Source organism: Festucalex cinctus, chromosome 1 (genome assembly GCF_051991245.1).
Source record: "Festucalex cinctus isolate MCC-2025b chromosome 1, RoL_Fcin_1.0, whole genome shotgun sequence".
NCBI classification, from domain to species: Eukaryota; Metazoa; Chordata; class Actinopteri; order Syngnathiformes; family Syngnathidae; genus Festucalex; species Festucalex cinctus.
In genome coordinates this window covers 65,386,220-65,408,842 of record NC_135411.1, presented here as the reverse complement: position 1 = coordinate 65,408,842, position 22,623 = coordinate 65,386,220, and the positions used below count along the sequence as shown (strand labels likewise).

At 39.8% G+C, this 22,623-nt stretch overlaps 1 protein-coding gene across 3 annotated transcripts in view; it reads right to left on the bottom strand.

Annotated features, from left to right (window-relative positions):
• Positions 1–1,062: 1,062 nt before the first annotated feature.
• Positions 1,063–22,623, bottom strand: part of ripk2 (receptor-interacting serine-threonine kinase 2) — a 24,589-nt gene continuing 3,028 nt past the window's right edge. For 2 of the 3 annotated variants that reach the window (XM_077503449.1, XM_077503464.1), the window contains exons 3-11: positions 22,086–22,241; positions 21,122–21,279; positions 20,944–20,993; positions 20,701–20,862; positions 20,528–20,613; positions 9,696–9,800; positions 9,487–9,583; positions 8,173–8,379; positions 1,063–6,664 (exon numbers count right to left, since the gene is read on the bottom strand). In XM_077503449.1, the coding sequence (XP_077359575.1) occupies positions 6,285–6,664; positions 8,173–8,379; positions 9,487–9,583; positions 9,696–9,800; positions 20,528–20,613; positions 20,701–20,862; positions 20,944–20,993; positions 21,122–21,279; positions 22,086–22,241 (1,401 nt within the window). In that variant the 3' untranslated portion in view covers positions 1,063–6,284. The remainder of the gene's footprint in view (positions 6,665–8,172; positions 8,380–9,486; positions 9,584–9,695; positions 9,801–20,527; positions 20,614–20,700; positions 20,863–20,943; positions 20,994–21,121; positions 21,280–22,085; positions 22,242–22,623) is intronic. The other variant, XM_077503457.1, reaches the window with a different exon arrangement.

The following is a 22,623-nucleotide window of genomic DNA, read 5'->3' as shown; positions in this document are numbered from 1 at the left end:
TTTCAAGGAATCGCTTAAAATCTGACTTTCTTCCCTTGTTAAATTTTGGGTTTAGTATCACATTTAGAGACGCAACGATTAAACGACAACTATTGTTTATTAATCAACAATTATTTTGATACTCAATTAATCATTTAGACATTCATTTGAAAGTGTCCAAATTCCCAGAATTTTAGCCTTTCTTCAGTAAGCATTCTCTCATTCTGTAGTCCAAAGCAGACAAATTATCCTTGTGCTGAAAGTGAAACAAAACACATTTGCTCTATTTTCAGTACCAGACTAAACCAGTAACCAAAGCTTATTTAATTTATATAGTGTCTATTAATCAATTAATTGTCACTAGTTAATTAATTGACACTAGATTAATTAATTAATTGGTTATTTGGCACCCTAATCATAATTATCAATTTGGAAAAATACATAAATTTTTGTACAAAGACAACATTTGCGCTTTCTAGACAAAATATGTCTTCATGATTGTAAAAATTACAACCGTTTTTTTTAAGTGTGAAAACATTGTAATCTTCAATCTTCCTATAACATTACGTTTTTCAACAATTACTTAAAAAACAAAGACCAGAAAAAAAGTTTTTTCTTTTTAAAGTGGATTAATTTATTAATGTTAACATTACAGCTCTTTCTCAAAATTAACTCTTTGACTGCCAAAGACGTTTCATGATGATTAGTAAAATTCCAATGAATGGAATGCGATCTTTCATTGAGTAGCCACATTGTATATGTAATAAAGGCAAACAATATTCTTTTTGCCTTGAAAGATGAGTTAAAATGCTCAAAAGCGGCTGGCACTGTGGATTTTTTTGTTTTGTTTTTATAATGCCTGGCAGTCAAAGAGTTTTAAGCAACATTTTCATTCCAATGGCATTTAGGTGTACACGTTAACTGGCTTTAATTATGATTATGAGAGGCTTTTTGAAGAAATGTCTCCTCTGTAAGAGGGTCCTTGGACCCAAAAGTTTGAGAACTCCTGATCTAAATATAACATTTTTTTAATGCCATGACTGCAGAGAAAAAAAAAAAAAAAAAAAAAAAAAGAGAAGTAAGAATTGCTGCTTTGGCTTCAGATCAGTTAGTGCCCCAGCTACACTGAAGACTCAGTTTGAGGAAGTGTACGCTGTGCTGTGATGAGGAAGAGAGCGATACCAGCAAACACAACACACGCAGGCCTATTTCAGAGAATTAACAGTCACTTACAGAAAGCAGTTTGGGCTAGCCAGCATAATGTCCACATACTATATAGTACAGTGCACTACTTGTCCTCACTAGTCCACGAGTAGAATGACTGTGTTACGCGAGTAACTTTTTGAATGCAATTTAAGCATTCAAACTTTGACAACTTTGGCATACGAGTACAGTGTTCCCTCGTTTTCCGCTGGGGTTAGGTTCCAAAAAATACCCGCAATAAATGAAATCCGCGAAGTAGTTAGCTTTATGTTTTACCACTCTTATAAATGTTTTAAGGCTCAAAAATCCCCGACCGCACAATTTATACTTTTCTCATTGAGGCATTTACATGTTCTCACATTTCTCTCTTGTTCAAACATTGACAATGTTCAAACCTTCATAAATTTTATAAAATGGGTATATTACTGTAAAAAAATCTGCAAAATTGCACTTAAAAAAAAAATCTGCGATACAGCGAGACCGCAAAAAGTGAACCGCGTTATAGCGAGGGAAGACTGTACTGCAACATCTACTGTTACCTACTGGCAAAACTATGCATTACTTGACATCTGTGCTCTACTAGTAGCAAAGTACTGATGTGCTATTAGAATTTGATGTCACTAGTTAATATTAGTTATTTTTTGCCCACTATTGTATAACATTTCTACTAGTGGGTGTTGATGCTACTATTAGAGCCCAGGAAGCTACTAGTGCAGCACAGTAGTTTACGATTAAGGTATAATTATGTACTAGAAGTGGTACTAGTAGTGGGGAAATGTTACTAGTAAGAGGATTCTAGTAGTGTGCTGAAATGTCTTAGTATTGTGGTCAAAGAGAGTACTAGTACATGGATGTATTTCAAAAATCGGGAATAAATGCTCAAAAGGCTTTCCATAGGCACTGTAGTCACAACATGCATACACATGACGAGGCTTTTAAATATGCAACAGACAGCTACACTATAGCGGACTACTGCACCGCCTCACAACTGCTAGGCAGGATCACAAAGAGAATTCGGTCAACTAAGTACAAATACTGTGACAAAAAGGAAATAGAACATCAAATTACTTACAATCTGTCATGCTTGAATCTAAACAAACAGGATTTCCTAATTTAATGCACTAAATAGTTCCATTAAAAGACAGAAAAATGCCACAACTTCATTATGTACAAACCATTAATTAATTCACCAGCAACCTAAATTAGCATAAAAGGGACAGTTAGGAAAATGGATGAATTGATAACTAATATTTTGGAAGTGATGACCCAATACAGACTTACGTAAACATGTCAAAGAACACTTCATTTTGACTTAACCCTATTTTTTGCAGTTTGTTTCCAGCCCCTTAAAAGTGCTTTGATAATTTCCACACGTTCTACAAATGAGGCTACATATGCAAACTCCAGGCAACTGCAAAAAAACAAAAAAACACAATATAAAACATAAAGAGAGACTGTGTCGTACTATAAATACTGTAAATCACTGAAACTTCAAAAATTTGTTCTTTAGATGACTGGCTCTCAAACTGGGGTCCACACAAGAATCATCAATAAATTACATCATATCATATAAACAAAGGATTTTGAGGGGGACACTGGAAAATGTTCTCCCCTGGAAGGAATCCGTGGATCCAAAAACAGTACAGTACAATTCATTTGTATTTTTGCAATATAAAATCACGTCTGTTTTGTTAGTGGGAATTAAAGTTGCTAAAGAGGTCAGAAAAATCACTAAGAGTAGCAAGAGGCAATGGATGAATATTGAAGTTACTTGAATTTGTAACATTTTTATAAATAAGTGTATGTTGAAACTGGGGGGGAAAAAAATCCAATGGAATGTTTTCTGATCTAAAAACAAGACTGATATAACTCATGTCAGAACCTTTTGCACTATTAACATGACCTACTCAATTGTGAGAATACCTGAACTTGATTTGGGGTCACTCAAAGGCACTTGTGTCGACTTCCACTGAACATGCGTTTCACTGTGTTTGGTTAATTCCCAACACAGCTACATAATTCATTGGCGGGTGCAGTTATTTATTTTTTACTTCCCTTCTCAAATTCAACTGAGTTTTACAGGTTACAGGTCACATATTGCTGCTGTTGTCAAATCCAGCTTTTTTCCCCATCTTAGACAGCTGGCTTTTGCCGCACCATGAGACTTGTTCCTGGTGTTTTGTGCTGTGTGTGGTATGAGTTTTAGTCTACCTATTTATGTATTTATTTATCTCTTTATTCACTTGCCTACTTCTTATTTATTTACTGATGTAAAACGTATTTACTTGGAAAAAAAAAACTTGTATTGCACTTCAAAATGTTTGCTTTGTTCTTGTTTACTGCAAAACTGATGTTTATGTACAGCACTTTGTATACAGCAATGCCTGTTCTTAAAGTACTTTATAAATAAAGTTGAGTTGAGATATATTGCAAAACCTGGAATTTGAACTAAGGTGTGCGTGCGTGTTTTTTTAATATCCACTGTAGTTATGTTTAATTGGCATTATGATTATGAGGGGTCTTTGGAATAATGTCTTACTTGGAGTCCCAAACAGTTTGAGAACCCCTGTTTTAGATGATACAAAAGCCAAAGGCTCCGCGACAACAATCACCATAAAAATGGAAGCAGAAAATGACCTTTTCACATTTGTAAACATAGGAGACAAGGTACTTCCAGGTGACACAAATTACCACTGACGAGAAGTCAAAACTAAGAAAAAAAAAAGTTTTTCACATTGCACTGCAAGGTATACAGTGTTCCCTCGTTTTCCGCTGGGGTTAGGTTCCAAAAAATACCCGCAATAAATGAAATCCGCGAAGTAGTTAGCTTTATGTTTTACAACTCTTATAAATGTTTTAAGGCTCTAAAATCCCCGACCGCACAATTTATACACTTTTCTCATTGAGGCATTTACATGTTCTCACATTTCTCTCTTGTTCAAACTTTGACAATGTTCAAACCTTCATAAATTTTATAAAATGGGTATATTACTGTAAAAAAATATGCAAAATTGCACTTAAAAAAAAATCCACGATACAGCGAGTCCGCGAAAAGTGAACCGCGTTATAGCGAGCGAAGACTGTATCCCAAAATGTTTAGGGTTTATTTCCAATTCACTTTAAAAATATCTAAATCAATCCACCTAAACTTGTAGGTGAAGATTATAACTCGGGTAAATGTTGTAGTAGTTGTACAGCGAAAATCACAAGATGGCCTTGTAGCCACTACTAAAGCGACAGACTGGGAACACCAGAACTCCAACAGCGGGTTTTCTGGTAGGCATTTTCTCGGAATGGACGAGAACCGATACCAGCTATTTTTTCAAGGTACTGAGTAACAATAAAGATGCCGATACCAGTCACCCATACTAAAGGTAGCGATGTAACTACAGCTGTCAAAAGTAACCGATTAAATAAAAACTATTTTAATAATCGAGTAATCGTTTAGAACCATTGCTTAACTTTTAAATTGTCCAAATCCAGTAATTATTTTCTGATTAATGTATTCATCAAAGGAGACGGTTTTGTATTTAATCAAAATAAGATTTGAAAACATTGGCTTTTACTTTGGAAAGCAATGAGCAAACAAGTGACTGAATACATTTCAAAAAGGTAGGTGAGTACAAAATCAATCCCTCTCATTGATATTGCTGAATTGATGTTTTGTTTTTTCTCACTAAAAAAATACTAAAGGAACAATAATTGGTTAATAAATCAGTAATTGGGAGGAATATGGTTTTGTAAAACACTTGAATGCAAAATAAAAAGTTAACCCATTATTTGATGAATAGATGGAATAATTGGTAGAATAGCTGAGTCTAAACATATTCGATAGTGATGGCCCTAGATCTAGCGATACGCCATCACGAAATGAACCTTATATGATAATTCTCACGTTATTGTGGGGAGATCGGTGATGTAAAATAATAATAATAATAATAATAATTAAAAAAAAGTCCACGATACTGTATATATTGAAGAAAAAAAAAGTAGTAGTAGTTCACAATGCTGTGTTCGGCTGAATTGGGCGAAAAGTCATGTTTTTGACAGAGATGGTGAAAAATAATATAATTAATATTAAAATTATTAATTATTATTTAAATTAAAATATTTGCTGGTATGAATGATTTATGGGAGTGATAATCACAACAGTGCCCAAAACATGCCTAATTAAAATTAAACACCGCTAATTAACTCACCACCAGAGGGTGCTGGAACAGCACAAACGTAATATAACCTCACCTTTTTAACAGATGTGCTGCTTTTAATATGGTGACATTACGACGATAATATTGTGGCAATTTTAATAACACGATATCGCAATATTGCCGTTATTGTGACATCCCTTCTAAAGGCCAAGCATTTTTTTGTACTGAATGAGTCCTCCTTGCCAGTAGTTGGCGCTACACTGCAGCCATTTTACAGATTGGTGAACATTTGTTTTACTTCTTCCTGCTCTTTTTCAAAGATGTCCAATCTAATTTTATATTATGTTAGTTCAATTTTTGTCTGTTGTTCATGATGTCATTATCAATCATGTTCATAACTCATTCATGCATTCATCATCTGTGTCAAAAAGACAAAAAGGTTATTGTAATTTTATTCTTTTTCAAAAATTGAACTTACATAATATAAAATTTGATTGGACATCTTTGAAAAAGAGCACTACTAGCGGTATCGGTACTTGGTATCAGTGAATACTCAAGCATGAATACTCGTACTGGTATTGGTCTGATAAAAAAAAAAAAAAAAAAAATGGTATCAAATATCGCTTGCTTTTTCTCACAGGTGTATAAAAAATGTCTGGCCGGGTGGTTTTCAAGTAATTTATCAAAAGAAAAAAAGGTTAGCCCACCAGTGGCGTTTCCTGGCATGTGCGACATATGAGGCAGCACACATCGGCATTGTTGGGTGGGTGGCAATGGCTCAAATCTTCAGTTGAGCCATTTTTCCTCTTCTTAATCGCTCTGCATGCCTGTGTCAAATGACATGTAAGGGTTTGTCTGCTAGATGCCATCACAGTCTTTGACCCTGTCATGGTGAAAAGGCCCACAGAGCCATTATTTGGCACAGTTGCCACATGGAGAGTCCCCATCGCGGGCCTACATGTTCCTGGGGATGTTGTAGGACACGGAAAGAGGAGGTGCGCTGGGCACCACGCCCGCGTTGATTTCGTTGGGATACGGCTGGAGGCCCATCTGCTTGTTGTGGTGCAGCTTGTGGACGACCACTCGGCAGAAGTCTTCACCGTGCCTGTGACAGTTGTCCAGCAGCTGGCGGACCTTGGCGGCGCGCGTGGCCTGGTTGACCACCAGTTCGTAATCCTCGCGCATCAGCATGGAGCGTGCCAGCAGGGCGTCCAAGCTCTGGTTGAGGCAGGCTTCCGTCATCTGCGCCACGATCTCCTCGCGTCGCGTCGACATCCACTGACCGATGGGACCCTGCGAAGGCGACGAGCAACGCAATGGAGGCGAATCGTCTGCTGGGAGGAAGGAAACAAATGAGATGGCATGAAAACCTGGCATATGAAAAGGGGTGTGTAGACTCTTTATCTCCACTGTGTATAGAGCCTTCCATGGCCTACATCACGATGACGTCACAGTGTTTACTGGCAGCAAAAACAACCGCTGGAGGCAACGAAGTGCAGCTAGAAGTAAACAACGCTGGTTGTCTGTCGAAAATGTCGTCTTGTTGTGTTTTTGGTTGCCAGAACCGTAAAAGCACCAACAAACACTTGAAATTCTATCGCATCCCAGCTTCTGCCAGTCAAGTAATCGCAGACAGCTGTGGTTAAACACGATTAGGCAAAAGGACTGGACTGTCTGAGACTATCATCAACAATGCTCGTGTTTGCAGCGCACACTTCATATCAGATAAGATTAAACGATCAGATTCAGCCTGGACAAATTATATGGGCTAGAATTAGTTGTGATTGAAATGACTTAAATTATTCATTATTTGTGGGATTAGTTTTACATGCACGGACTTACAAGAAGTCTGTGTTTACATGCTACATGCGTGAATGCTAACCGCTAGCTAACCAAACGTTAGCTGTATATTTCAGTTTTTATCACGATATGAAGGTTACGATACGACAATTATCACGATATTGTGGTGGCGTTGGCGATATTTAAAAAAAATCACAATATTGTAAAAAAGAGAGCTCATACTAAAAGAAAAAACACCCTATTGTGCTTTTGTACATAACAGCAATGCAAATAAACCACCTGCAATCTCTAATAACAATATTGAGGCACTTACTTGGTAATACAAACACACATTGATCGCTTCACAAGCAAATTAGGTTCCCCTTCATCTAACAATTAACCATCCATCCATCCATCCATCCATCCATCCATCCATCCATCTTCTACCGCTTATCCGAGGTCGGGTCGCGGGGGCAGCAGCTTCAGGAGGGAAATCCAATTGCTAACAATTAACATAGATCTTAAACATAGAATGCCAAAACATCCCTAATGAAAATTAAATTGCACTAATAAACTAGCCACTAGAGGGTGCTAGAACTGCACAAATGGAAATCAACCTGACTTTTTTTTTTTTTTTTTTAACATATGTGTTCCTTTTAAATATTGTGAACATGACGACGACGATATTGTGGCAGTTTTAATATCACGATATCACGATATTGCCCTTATCGTGACATCCCTAGTGCGTAGGAGTCAGAAAATATCGTCCCATCAGTCAGAGTTAACTTTTTAAAGTAACATTCACGGTCGTGGGGAGTCAGTTTACTCACATATTAACTCAATTGGCCGTTTTCCGCGTCCTTTCCGACATGAACTTTCTGTGAAAATATGCTGACCGGTGTTAGAACCACACGCCACTGAGGTGTTTTTGCCTCCAGCTAAGCCCCGCCCTTTAAATTGCGTCACATTGTTTCCAAACTTTGAAGGGGTTTATCGTGGATCGAGACTCGGGACTGATTCTGAACACGACCAAAATGTTGCTGAGACTGAAATGTGCTGGCACCTTGTGGCTTTGCACAATTGACACGGAGCGTGAGGGCCTCCATCGGTGTTTCGCTCTCAGCTGTGGGCAGAGCAGCTTTGAGAGACTTGCTCAAGTCGTTGATGGGCCGTGCGCTCTGGAAGCCATTCAGATTGTTGACAGTGCAAGGGTCCTTCAGAGAGTTGGGGGGATCCAGAGTATGAATGGCGACTGATGATGGAGGTCCCTCTGCGGTGGGACAAGAGGAAAAGAAAACCAAGTAAGCATTTACTTATCAAGAGTCCTGTAATGGTTATTAAATTCTGAAATAAGTAGTTCAGCAGATTGGGTAATTATTTGAATTCATTTTGTCGCATAATTGCTTCATTGATTTATTGTAAATAATAAAACAACATTAGTTAAATAATTGTACACAGCATAAATTAAAAAATAAGAAATTGTATTTTTTAATCTGTTCATTTTAATTAAATTAAGTATGAATAATAAAATGAAAACTTAGAATTTTTTTTATTCATTTGAAGAATTAACTGACTTATTGATTTATTAGAAATTAAAAAAAATAGCAAAACAAACATCCACATACTGTACAAAAAAAACATTTTTTAATATCTATATTTACATTATTTTAATAAACAATTGTTTCACTGATTTAATAAAATTAATAAAATAAAATTACACAATACTTCATACACATCATTTCAGTTTTTAATGTAATTATTTTTTTGTAGTTTAATAAATAATTGGTTAATTCATTGTGATTAAATTAAGTATGAATATTAAAATTTTAAACCTGGCAGTAAACTAATTATTTAATTTATTTCATTAATAGGTTTATTGATTAAATTGGAAATAAAAATTAAATTGGAAAATAAAATAAAAATGCATCCATTCATTTTACTATTTTGTATTTTTAAATAATTTATTAAATAATTGACTTACTGAATTATTGCAAATAAAGTAATAAACAACAAATGTATTGATTTTTTTTACATTATATTTATTTGCATTTATTTTAGTAAACAATTGATTAATTCAGTAAATTCAGAATGAAAAATTTAAAGTAAGAGAATTAATAGTCCTCTTTTTTTAATTTATTATTATTATTATTATTATTATTATTATTATTTTAAATTAATCACCACCTGTTCATTTTTAAAAATCAACTGTGGTCCATTAAGCACTAACGTTTACCCACCCATGTTACAGACAAAGTCAAGACCTATAACCCAAAAATAAAATAAAAAAATAAAAAAATTTGAATCACTTTCTTAATGTGACTAAATTTGCTTTTCCATCCAGAGTGGACAAAGACGACCACAAATGAGTAAGTGTCACCTTTAGAAGGCTCCGTGTTGGTGCTGGTGAGAGCGCCGGGGAGGGATATGTGTGTTTCCTGGGACGAATAAGACCCTGAGCCTGAAGTGGAGCTCTCCTGTCACATATCAACGGTGGATGATTTACACTTCCAGCGCACGCAGTCAAATAACTGCTTGTATTTTCTTGTCATCATATTCTCCCGTATATGCAGGTAGCTCCCAACTAACCGGCCACGGACGAGACGTGTCCTTCAGCTTCCTCAGAGTTTCGTCTTCAGCCGCCTTCTCGCTCTCGGACTGTGCTGGACTGCAGCAGCTGGATTGCTGAGTCAGCTGTGGACGGAGAGGAAGGGAAAAAATAAATCGCACCGACCAACAACAAATCAAGGTTTCCCAACGCTTATGGAAGAAAGACCGCATGTAAATTTGATACCAAACAAATGCCACAAAAATGATATAATCCAAAGTAATTATCAATTGGGATAGCCTCTAATTAATATTTTCATGTAAATTAAGTAAAATTCCCATAGCACACTAGTGTTAAATTCGTCAACAAAAACTAACAAAAATACTTCTGTCAACACACATTTTGCACCGGACTAAAACTAGACTAAACCCTCATTATTAATCAGTATGCATTTTTTGCGACTAATGAAGATGAGACTAAAATGTACTTCACTTAATAAAAACTGGACTAAAATTGATTGACATTTTAGTTCATGAATAAAAACGAGACAAAAATTATGATTATGTAAAATCTTGTCTCTGCTAATCTGTGACTGACACAGTCATGTGACATACAGTGACACACCCCATTTCAAATCTGCAGCTAGCGAGTGCAACATGCACAAACACAGACAGAAGATGGATTGCCAGTGAAATGAAAGGTTAAAATTTATATATATATATATATATATATATATATATATATATATATATATATATATATATATATATATATATATATATATATATATATTAGGGGTGTTAAAAAAATCGATTTAGCAATATATCGCGATACTACAGCACACGATTCTCGAATCGATTCAATAGGCAGCCGAATCGATTTTTTAACATGCATTTTTGATGAAAAAATATTCATCAAAACATCTTAACTTTCACACCTTAAGCATGGAAAAATGTTAGATTAATGGAACATTAAGCCTTAATATTTTATTTCAATGCTGTTCTAACATGAGAAAGGTTACAACCTGTTTGTTAAATACAGTGGCTCACAGTTATCACACTAAAGTTTGAGATCAATAAATAATAAATTTTCATACAAATCTTACAGTGTACATGTACAAGTTTACTGAATGGTATTTTCTAAATTGAGTAAAAAAAAAAAAATCGTAACAATCGACTTGTAAATTCATATCGGGATTAATCAGTATCAAATTGAATCGTGACTTATGAATCGTGATACGGATCGAATCGTCAGGTACGAGGCAATTCACACCCCTAATATATATATATATATATATATATATATATATATATATATATTAAGGGTGTCACGATTTCGATTTTTTATCGAAATCGATCGAAATTACGTCACGATTTCGAGCATCGAAATAGAAGAGAGGACACACGATTCGATGCCCCCCCCCCCCCGCGCCCGCCGCCACCGCCGCCACCGCCGCCACCGCCACCTCCCAGGAAAGCAAATGAGACGCAGCCATTCAGCTACTAGCTAACGGCACTTGTTAGCTGACTTCTCCTGCAGTCATGATGGCAAGCGCGGACAGACACAGCAATGGTGCTTCAAGCCGCTCCCGCTTCTCTCGTCACCAGTTTGGAAACATTTTGCGTTCCCGGTGAGTTATGTCGACAACGTTCACGTTGTCGATAAAAAGACCACAGTTGCAAGATATGCTATGTGCGCGTACTGTACTCGGCCACGGTGTTACGCCCGGCTCGTCAAGGGGAAGGGAAGTAACACAATAACAGAAAATATAGAGTAGATAAACACGGGTCGACTTTAACATCTGAGTAGTTTTAATTGAAATTTCAGGCAGGGGTTTGACAAGGGAGTGAAAGTGGAAGGTGAACAAATAATAACCGCATTTGACAGAACTGACAGAACGGAGGAGAAACAACAATAACCAATAGCGGTATAATACACGGATACACAATAGCGTCGCGCTGGCACAGTCGTCCAATCGGAGTGTCGCGCTGGCACAGTCCTCCAATCAGAGTGTCGCGCTGGCGCATTCAAACTGAAGTACCATTATACGGGCACCAGCCGACACAAACACACACATACATACTAGGGGAGCGGAGCCGGCGGCGGGACATTTACGCAGGCATCACAAAGATTTAGATTTATCAAATTCAACTAGAAGTGGGAAAACAACGGTCCAACCAACTATTTCATCCTCATTTACAGTGAAACTTCCACACACTTCAGCTCGCGCGAAACGCCAGATCCATAGGTCTATTTATAGCAGCAGACCTGCAGCCTTGGAAAACGCTGGATTCAAACATTTAATTAGTGTACTTGAACCACGCTACAGTATGCCCAGCAACTGTAAATGTTGGGATATAGTTTGTTCAGGCTGTATTTGTTCCATGACTTTGGATACAATATATTTTTTGTTGTTGTTGCACATTGCACATTATTTTAAGAGGAACGCACAGCACACTGTTGTAACCAAAAACAGTCAATAGATGGCAGGCACCCACTGTGACTTTTTGTTTTTGTTTTTTTATTTTTTATTTTACACTTCAGTAAGAACAAGACGGTTAACTTTATATTGTAAATAAATTCTTTGAATTTGATCATTCCTGCCTAATGTCAATTATCATATATTACATAAATTTACACAAAAATAATATGGAAATTGCATCACCTATATGTAGCCGATCTTTTGAAATAAGATTTACTGTACAATGAATAGAACCAATGATCATAGACTAGCCTTAGCCTACAGAAGCATATGCCTCTGTGTTATAAAGTGGGGGAGCGGGAAAAAAAAAAAAAAAAAAAAAATCGAAAAAAAAATCGAATCGTGACCCCAAAATCGAAATTTAAATCGAATCGTGGAGTTGGCGAATCGTGACACCCCTAATATATATATATATATATATATATATATATATATACATATATATCTATATACACATATACATATATATACACATATACATATATACAAACATATACATATATATACACATATACATATATACAAACATATACATACACATATATATATACACATAAATATATATATATATATATATATATATATATATATATATATATATATATATATATATATATATATATATAATATATATATATAGTGTGTCAAGTTGTTTTTCATCAAAAAGATGGGAGAAAATTTTATGTGAAATAGTTTAAGATACGAAATGTTCAACATAATCTGCTGACATAAATATACAGAGGTGTAATAAAACTACGGTATGTTTTCCTGGACTAAAATGCTAGATTTATAGTCAACTAAAAATGGAGGACTAAATAAGAACAGGATGAGGTCGACAAACTATAATAAAAACTAACGAGCGTGATTGAAAATGGACTAAAACTGAAAATAAATTTGAAAATGGTGGCTACAATTAACTCATTTGCTCCCAAAAACGTTTAAATACGTTCTATTTTAAATGTTTTAAGTGTCCCAAAGACATTTATACATGCATTTATTTATGTATTTATACATTTTTTTTACGCTAGAGCATACAGAAGGCTTTGATGCAACCTCTGAACTGCAAAAAACGGTTGAAGAAATGGTAGTTATTAAAGAAACAGTCAGCAGGTGGCAGCAGAGTATAAGAGTTGTTGCAACAACCTCTTTTAACCACTGTTTTAAACAGATTTGTCAATAATGATGAAACTTAGCTTTATTCTAATGCTAATTGCTGCAAAACGTAAACAGATAGAAATATACTTTTTTTTTCCCTGATGAGACTTTAATTTTCTTTTGGTAGGTTCCATGATTTTTATAGCAATAGAACACAATATTCTGTGGTCCTTGCAAAATCAGTCAAAATCCAGTATAACAGCCGGGAGTGAAGGGGATTGCTTCTGTGAAAATGGCTGAGTTAAAGAGTTAACACTGTGGTTAGGAATCAATGTGTTAATGTGTTTTCAACTTTTTTAACTCAAGATATAGAACATTTCTGACACTACACACAGATCCTCAATTTCAATATGTTTTTTAGATTTTAAAGATACATTTTTAAACTTAGTTAAAAACAGCAAAACAAAGTAAATCCACCAATTACAAGGAAGGAACTGTAAAATTTAAAACAAAAAAAACCTATGAGATAAAAGTCATATAGTTTTGAGATAAGCAACATAATATTTAAGATTAAAGTCATAATATTACCAGAATAATGTTATCTATTTTTGAGAACAAGTCCTATTTTTTCCCAACATAAGGTCCCTTCCCATGGGCTAACCACCTGTGGGAGGGGCCAAAGGGGTCGGATGCACAGTGAGTTGGGCGGAAGCCAAAAGGTGCACCTTGGCGGTTCAACCCCTACTGAATCTAGCTCTTTGGACATGAAATGTAACCTTCCTGGCAGGGAAGGAGACCGAACTGGTGTGCGAGGCCGAGAAGTTCTGACTAGATATAGTCAGACTCGCCTCCACACACAGCTTGGGTGCTGGTAAGAATCCTCTCGAGAGGGGTTGGACTCTCTTCCACTCAGGAGTTGCCCACGGTGAGAGGCGCAGAGCAGGTGTGGGCATAGTAATTGCTTCCCTTGCTTGGCGCCTGTACGTTGGGGTTTACCCCGGTGGAAGAGAGGGTAGCATCCCTCCGCCTTCAGGTGGGGGGTGGGTCCTGACTGACAGAACAGCAGCTCAGAGTACCCACCCTTTTTGGAGTCCTTGGAGGGTGTGCTGGAGAGTGCTCCGCCCGGGGACTCCCTCATTCTGCTGGGTGACTTCAACGATCACGTGGGCAATGACAGTGAGACCTGAAGGGGCGTGATCGGGAGAAACAGCCCCGGCGATCACAACCCAAGTGGTGTTCTGTTATTGGACTTCTGTGCTCCCTACGGACTGGCCATAACGAACACCATGTTCAAACGCAAGGATCTCCATGTGTGCACTTGGCACCAGGACACCCTAGGCCGCAGTTCAATGATCGACTTTGTAGTCGTGCCATCGGAATTGCGGTCGTATGTGTTGGACACTCGGGTGAAGAGAGGGGTGCCTTGGAGCTGTCAACTGATCACCACCTGGTCGAGTGTAGGCTCCGATGGCGAGGTAAGACGCCGGTACGACTTGGCAGACCCAAACGTATTGGGAACGTCTGGCAGAATCCCCGGTCAGAAAGAGTTTCAACACCCATCGCCAGCAGAACTTCTCCCTGGTCCTGGGGGAGGCAGGGTACAATGAGTCCAAGTGGACCATGTTCCGTGTCTCCATTGTTGAGGCGGCTGATCGGAGCTGTGGCCCTAACGTGTTCGGTGCCTGTCATGGCGGCAATCCCTGAATCTGCTGGTGGACACCGGCGGGCTAAGCGCCATGTGGCTTCTGTGGTCACTGAGGCAAAAACTCGGGCTTGGGAGGAGTTCAGCAAGGCCATGGAAATTCTGGTCCACCATCTGGCGTCTCAAGAGAGGAAAGCAGTGCACCAATAACACTGTGTATAGTGGAGATGGGGTGCTGCTGAGCCCGACTTGGGACGTTGTAAGTCGGTGGGGAGAATACTTGGAAGACCTCCTCAATTCCACCGAGGCTCTGGATGTTGTGGTGCTGTCGTGGTTGGCACGCCTCTACAACATCACATGGACATCAGGGACAGTGCCTCTGGATTGACAGACCGGGGTGGTGGTCCCCTCTTTTTTTTTTTTTTTTTTTTTTAAAGAGCTCAGAATTGTTCATTCGGTAGTCTTAGCGATTCAACGTCTTATCATCATTGCTCTTTTTTTTTTTTGTGTGTGTGTGTGTATGTGTGCGTGCGTTTGCGTGCGTGCGTTTGCGTGCGTGCGTGCAAATACGTATAAATTTATACTCATTAATTCACCTAAAATCTTATAAATATCCCATTTCCCTTCGCCTTAACCAGGTACTTCAGAGTCTTGCAAGAGTCGTGAGGTTCAAATGGTCAGGAGACCAGAGAAAAGGTCAGAAAAAATAAAAAGAAAAGAGAGATAAATCAAAGTGAAATCCAGCACCGACCAAACACTTCCTGCCTTCCCCATGGTTACAAAATCAAAGTCTTACGCCAACCCCGGAAGCCTCTAAATTCCAACAAATTAACGAGATCTCAAGGGACCAGAGGAAAAACTAAAGAGAGGAAGGAGGGAAGGATCGATGAGGCAGAGTGAGATCCATAGAAGCCAGTACATCCAATCCATCAAAGTGAAATCCAGCACCAACCAAACCCCTCCTGCGTGGTTACAAAACCAGAGTCTTATGCCAACCCCAGAAACCTCAAACTTCCAATAAATTGAGATCTCAAGTGACCAGAGGAAAAACTAAAGAGAGGAAGGAGGGAAGGATAGATAAAGCAAAGTGAGATCCACAGACACCAGCACCCACTGATTCAAGGGGCTGTGGGAGGGAGAGGCAAATTCTGTTTGAGTTTCAGTAGATGCTGGTGCGATGGATCTGGCATGCATAAGGACCACCACCAAAGAAAGAAGCCATCAACCGCGGTCCAGCAAAGCGAGCACCGACCCAGACGCCCGGAACACCCCCACCCCAGCCCCGGCCCACACCCCCGAGCCCAAGGCCGCAGAACGAGGCCCGGCGGGTCCCCACAGCGCCCCACCGGTCCCCAGCCCCCATCCCCCCACGACCCCCCCGCACCCCACCCAGACCTGCCACCCGCCACGACCCAGACCCCGCCACCCCCGGCCCCCAAACCCCCGAACACACCACGACCCCCAACACCCAACCCCCCTCCCATCCATACCTCCACCCCCTCCCCCCAAACAAGCCGCCACCCCCCCGACCACCGCCAACCCCCCCGCGAACCCCACCCCCCGCGAGCCCCCCCCAACCCCCAGAAACCGGCACCGGGCAGCAGCGCAGAGAGGGAAGACGTGCCCACCCCACCTCCAGCCGTGCGAAAGGAACACAGCGGCGGGAGGGGGGAAGCAGAGGAGGAAGCACCGGGGGAGAGGCGGAACACCAGAACACCGAGCCGGGTGGGAAGAGGTCCCGGTCGTCACGCCAGCGTACTAGTGACACCTAACCCTGTTACTGAGTCCGCCAGCTCGCCGACTGGCGAGCTCTACCCTTACACCGTGAATGTGGCCCCACCCAGTGTATATACAAGTGTGTGCGTGTGGTGCATTAAAATTGGGAGCAGGTGAGTCGGAGCAGAGGGAAAAAATTTCCCCTACTCCGATACACCCGCATCCCCCCAAAAAATGAATATGTATATGTGTGGTGCATTAAAAAAGGAAATGGAGGGACAAAGTGGTGGGGCAGGGACACAGATGGGGGGGACCACAGCGCTGCCAGGCACTGCAGTCCATCCCCCCTGATGGCTCCCCGCCCCAACTCACCCCTCCCCTTGGACATGAAGTGCATTAAAATTGGAGGGGAGTTGAAGGGTGAAGACGGTGTTTCCACCCTTCCCCACCCCACCAAGAAATGTGTTGTGTGCCCTATGTGTATATTTACAAAGTGTATAGTGCAAAACTAGTGAAGTGAGTAAGAGGAGCGACCAGCGGGGCCTCACCCAACCAGGCGGGTGTAGGTGGCACGCCACCCCCGCCCGACCACGGGGGACGGCGTCAAGAAAATTGACTAATTAGCATGCAGTAACACCAAGTGTTGATGCTTAGTGCCCACTAGAAATAAATCTTGAGTTAGTGAGTATAGTGTCGTATAGTGTGGTGTGCTCGAGCCCACTAGCAGCAACTAGGTTCCTGACTATATAAAAATAAAAACAATCAGATACAAAATACCAAATACAGAAGCAGCGAAAACAGAAGTTGTAACGATGTGGTGGCTCTCGTTAACAGGCAGAATCTAGGCAGGATTAAGTTGCCAAATTAAGATTAAAATATTCTATGTACATAGACCATATTTGTTTAAATCTTGATACTTGATTTTTATTTAAGGCAGAGATTTTTTCCATTGAGATATAATTTATTTGTAAGTTTAACCAGTGGTCGATATTTAGAGATTGTTTATTTTTCCAATTGACAAGGATTATTTTTTTTAGCAATAGTAAGGGCTATAAGTATAGATTGAGATTGTTTACATGGTAGCTCAGTTATTGTTAAGTCACCTAGTAAACACAATCTTGGAGATAAAGGAAGCCTACAGTTTAATATATCAGCGAGCTTTTCCAAGATTTTTGTCCAGAAATACAGCACTGGAGTACATGACCATAAAGCGTGAAGATAAGTATCGGCAGTGTTTTGTGAGCACTGGAGACAAATGTTGGAGTCAGAGAGTCCCATTTTTTTCATCATATATTGTGTAATATATGTTCTATGAAGTATCTTATATTGGATAAGTTGCAAATTTGTCTGTTTGGTCATTTTAAATACATTTTCACAGATTTGGGTCCAAAAGTCTGGTTCCGGAACTATAGACAAGTCTTTTTCCCATTTTAAAGTCGGTAAATACGTTTTATTTGTGTATAAAAATAACTTATATATTTTTGATATTTTCTTTATTGTTGTTGGAGAAAGCTTTATAATATCTTTAGCTAAGACAGGCAGTTGGAGCGTATCTTGAAGTGTTGGGATTTGTTTCTTAACCATATTTTTAACTTGCAGATAATGTAAGAAATTTCCGTTTTTTATTTCATGTTTTTGGACCAAGTTTGTATACGATATAAACTTATTATCTGAGAAAAGATGATGAAGGTGTGTAATTCCTTTCTGCTCCCATAAGCTTAAATGGAACAACTGATTATTAAGTTGAAAGTCGGGGTTATGCCAAATGGGAGAGAGCCCACAGGGCGCCAATTGGGAGTTTGTAATTTCTAATGCCTTCCACCAGGCAGTCAGGGTGGCGGCTATCATTGGGTTTTTAAAACAATTTTGTCGTTTTATTGATTTTGTAATAAAGAGTAAATCTAACAGTCTAAGATTATTACAAACCTTCTGCTCCAATTCCAACCAACAGTTAGTATCTCTGTTGGGTTGTGTCCATAGCACAAGATATTGTAGTTGATTAGCTATATAATAGTACATAAAGTTTGGTGCCTCTAAACCTCCTTTAGATTTACTTTCCTGAAGAGTAGATAGACTAATTTTGGCTTTTTTTTTTTATTCCAATAGAATTTTATGATAGCAGAGTCCAGCGATTGGAACCAGTTAGACGTAGGTTTAAATGGAATCATTGAAAATAAATAATTTATCTTTGGTAAAACTTTCATTTTTATAGTAGCTATCCGTCCTATTAAAGAGATCGGAAGATTTTAAGAAGGGGGACCGGAGGGTGTGTTACAACTATAGAGGGATCACACTCCTCAGGCTACCTGGCAAGGTCTATTCAGGGGTGCTGGAGAGGAGGGTCCGTCGGGAAGTCGAATCTCGGATTCATGAGGAGCAGTGTGGTTTTCGTCCTGGCCGTGGAACTGTGGACCAGCTCTACACCCTCAGCAGGATCCTCGAGAGTGCGTGGGAGCTTGCCCAACCAGTCCACATGTGCTTTGTGGACTTGGAGAAGGCATTCAACCGTGTCCCTCTGGGAGTCCTGTGGGGGGTGTTTTGGGAGTACGGGGTACTGAGCCCCCTGATACGGGGTATTCGGTCCCTGTACAATCGGAGTCAGAGTTTGGTCCGCTTTGCTGGCAGTAAGTCGGATTCGTTTCCAGTGAGGGTTGGACTCCACCAAGTTGCCCTTTATCACCGATTCTGTTCAGAATTTTTATGGACACAATTTCTAGGCGCAGCTGAGGCGTGGAGGGGGTCCGGTTTGGTGGCTTCAACATTGCATCTCTGCTTTTTGCGGATGATGTGGTGCTGTTGGCTTCTTCAAGCCGTGATCTTCAACTCTCACTGGAGAGGTTCGCAACCAAGTGTGAAGCGGTTGGGATGAAAATCAGCACCTCCAAATCTGAAACCATGGTCCTCAGTTGGAAAAGGGTGGCTTGCCATCTCCGGGTTGGGGATGAGATCCTGCTCCAAGTGGAGGAGTTCAAGTATCTTGGGGTCTTGTTCCCGATTGAGGGTAGGATGGAGTTGGAGATCGACAGCATCTGCAGTGATCTGAACTCTGTATTGGTACCACAATAGACCAATAGACGAATAGAAGAAGGAGCTGAATCGAAGGGCGAAGCTCTCGATTTACCGGTCGATCTACGTTCCAACCCTCATCTATGGTCACGAGCTGTGGGGCGTGACCGAAAGAACAAGATCCCGGATAAAAGCGGCCGAAATGAGTTTCCTCCTCAGGGTGTGCGGGCTCTCCCTTAGAGATAGGGTGAGAAGCTCGGTCATCCGGGAGGGACTCAGAGTTGAGCTACTGCTCCTCCGCGTTGAGAGGAGCCAGTTGAGGTAGCTCGGGCATTTGGTTCAGCAGGAGGCCCCGGGGACGACCCAGGACACGCTGGAGAGACTATGTCTCTCGGGTGGCCTGGGAATGCCTTCGGATCCCGCTGGAGGAGCTGGTTGAAGTGGATGGGGAGAGGGAATTTTTATTTATTTTTTTTAAATCAATGGGAGTGCTCATCTCTCTCAGTATTCCTGATAATGATCACAAAACAATTTAACCATTTCACAGCATCTATATGTAGTGCAAAGCAAGAAAATCCTCCCCCTCCCCCATGTCAATCAACCGTGCATTCACTCAAGCACATAGCAGAAAGAGGAAGGGCATGTTAAGGGGAAATTATATTAAGTCATGACCTGTCAGCCAATATCACTCCCGATTTTCTGTGTGTCACCTTCCGGGGGACTTTCTGAAGACTGAACTTTGTGAACAAACACACGTCATAGGCTTGCACCACACAGATAAGATGGGGAAAACAAACATCGTACAGTATATTAATCATGCACAAATAGGACTCAGTGCCAGGCTACGATTAATCAGCGATTCATAAAATTACTTCCTGGAAAATGGAAATTAAAGTTTCAGTTTCACTGAAAAAAAAAAAAGCTGTACTGACCTTTGACTTCTTAATCTCTAGTACAGCCACCAGGAAGTCGATTTCGTTGAACTTCCTCACCATGGGCTCCAGTTCAATGAGACACTCTGAAATGACAGTGAGGATGTCACACTGTGACGCGACATCACATGAGCGGCAAAAAAGTTGCATTTTCATATTGAAACGGTGCTCACTGAGGAAGGAAGGTCGTTCGTCGGGGTTAGCGGTCCAGCCGCAGGTCATTAAGCAAACGAGCGTTTCTCTGCTGGGGATCTGATCGGACAAACTGGCGTAGCTGGTGTCGGGACGCATCCCACGAAGTACGTTGAACATGATCTTCATTGGGTTGGTCACTTCTGACACACACACCAGGCGGACAAAAGTCATATCAACAGCACGGCAGCGCATGAACAAGTGCAAAAAAAAAAAAAAGTCACCGTCGTATGGAATTTGCCTGGAAAGCACCTCCCACATGATGATGGCGTAACTTTAGAAGAAGAGAAACAGGCAGACACATTAACAGATATAGAGTATAAATATTGGTAATTCTAAATATTTGTATTCAATTAGCATTCACCTCAAATATTTCCACATTACTGATTGTTGACCTCTGACCTGTACATATCATGTTTGACGTCAGCGCGGCGGTTCTTGGAGGGTTCGTACTCCTCAGGAGGCATGTAGATCACCGTGCCCCCAATTTCCGATGGTTTGGACCCTGAGCCTTTACTGACAGACAGCTGGCGCCACTTGGATAGACCAAAATCTGCAATCTAGACAGAAGATTTTCTTGCCACATGCTGTCAACTAAAAATGACAATCACAGTGGCTCAGGTCTCAGGTAACGACCAATCACGGCTCAGCTTCAGAAAACAGGTGAGCCATGATTGGTCTTTACCTGGACAATTCTGATGTCATTTTCAGTTGACAGCAAGCGGGAAAAATGGCCGCCCCCCGAGATGCAGAAAAACTGCTGCTGAACTCATATTCCACAAATGCAATATTAAATAGAAGCAACTTTCATTAGACAAACTGGTATAATTTGGTTGAACCTTTTTAAATACACTGTTGCTGTTTTATGGCTCATTTTTAAAGTAAAGTTCAACTTGTAAATGAGTATGCTTTACTTACCACCTCTTACACGGAGAACCATGCGCGCAAGACAGTGTGAGCAGGTGCTAACGAAAACTTTAACAAGAATGTTTTAGGAAGTTCATGTGTGTTTTAATAATTTTAAAGTGGTTAGATGTGAGTGGGATGGGTAAAGCTATTAATAATGAAAAATGTCTCTATATTGTGGATTTTCACTTCTTTTGGGTTGCTCTGGAACATCATTTACAACAGACACTCGCTGTATTTCATACCAATCTCCAAATATTGTTTAAATATCCCCCTGTGTGTTTAGCAGTGTGTGATAACATGAATGACAAGTGAAACGTTCATCCTAATTATAATAAACAATGATAAGATGTGCCGATGAAGCTTTGGAGCAAATTGTATCGGTGGTTTTGTTCCAATGATGTCTCAGAACAAGTGATGTTCCCCTGCTGAAAATAAAAGTAAACCGCCCTGCACACACCTTGACATGGAATTCACTGTCCAACAGAATATTTTGTGTCTTCAGGTCATGGTGTAAGAGTGGTGGGGACATGTTGTGAAGGAAGTTGACCCCCAAGGCGATCTCATATAGAATCCTCAGTCTTAAAGGCCAGGCCAGCACAGGGTACATGTCCTTCTACATACACACAACACAAACAATAATTGCAATTATGAGCTTAAGCAGGTGGGTTGATACAACAAACAGTTGCCTAATAATAACTGGCTAAAAGTCAAAAGAAAATCCCAAAAATTATATACAGCTTTTCCTTGTACTTAGATAAATACATCAATGTTTCAGTTTTGTTTCCAGGAAAAACTGTTGCATTATGATAAGTCATAAATTCAAGAATGATCGAGCAAAAATAGAGGTTGTGGCCTAAAAAAAACAAAAAAAAACAAATACAATTTCAATGAAACTGTAATTGCTGCCTATCTAGGAATGTAGGGTGTTTAGAAAGATAAGACAATTTTTACTGTTAATCAATTACAGTAAAGCCACAGGATGAAAGTACAGCATT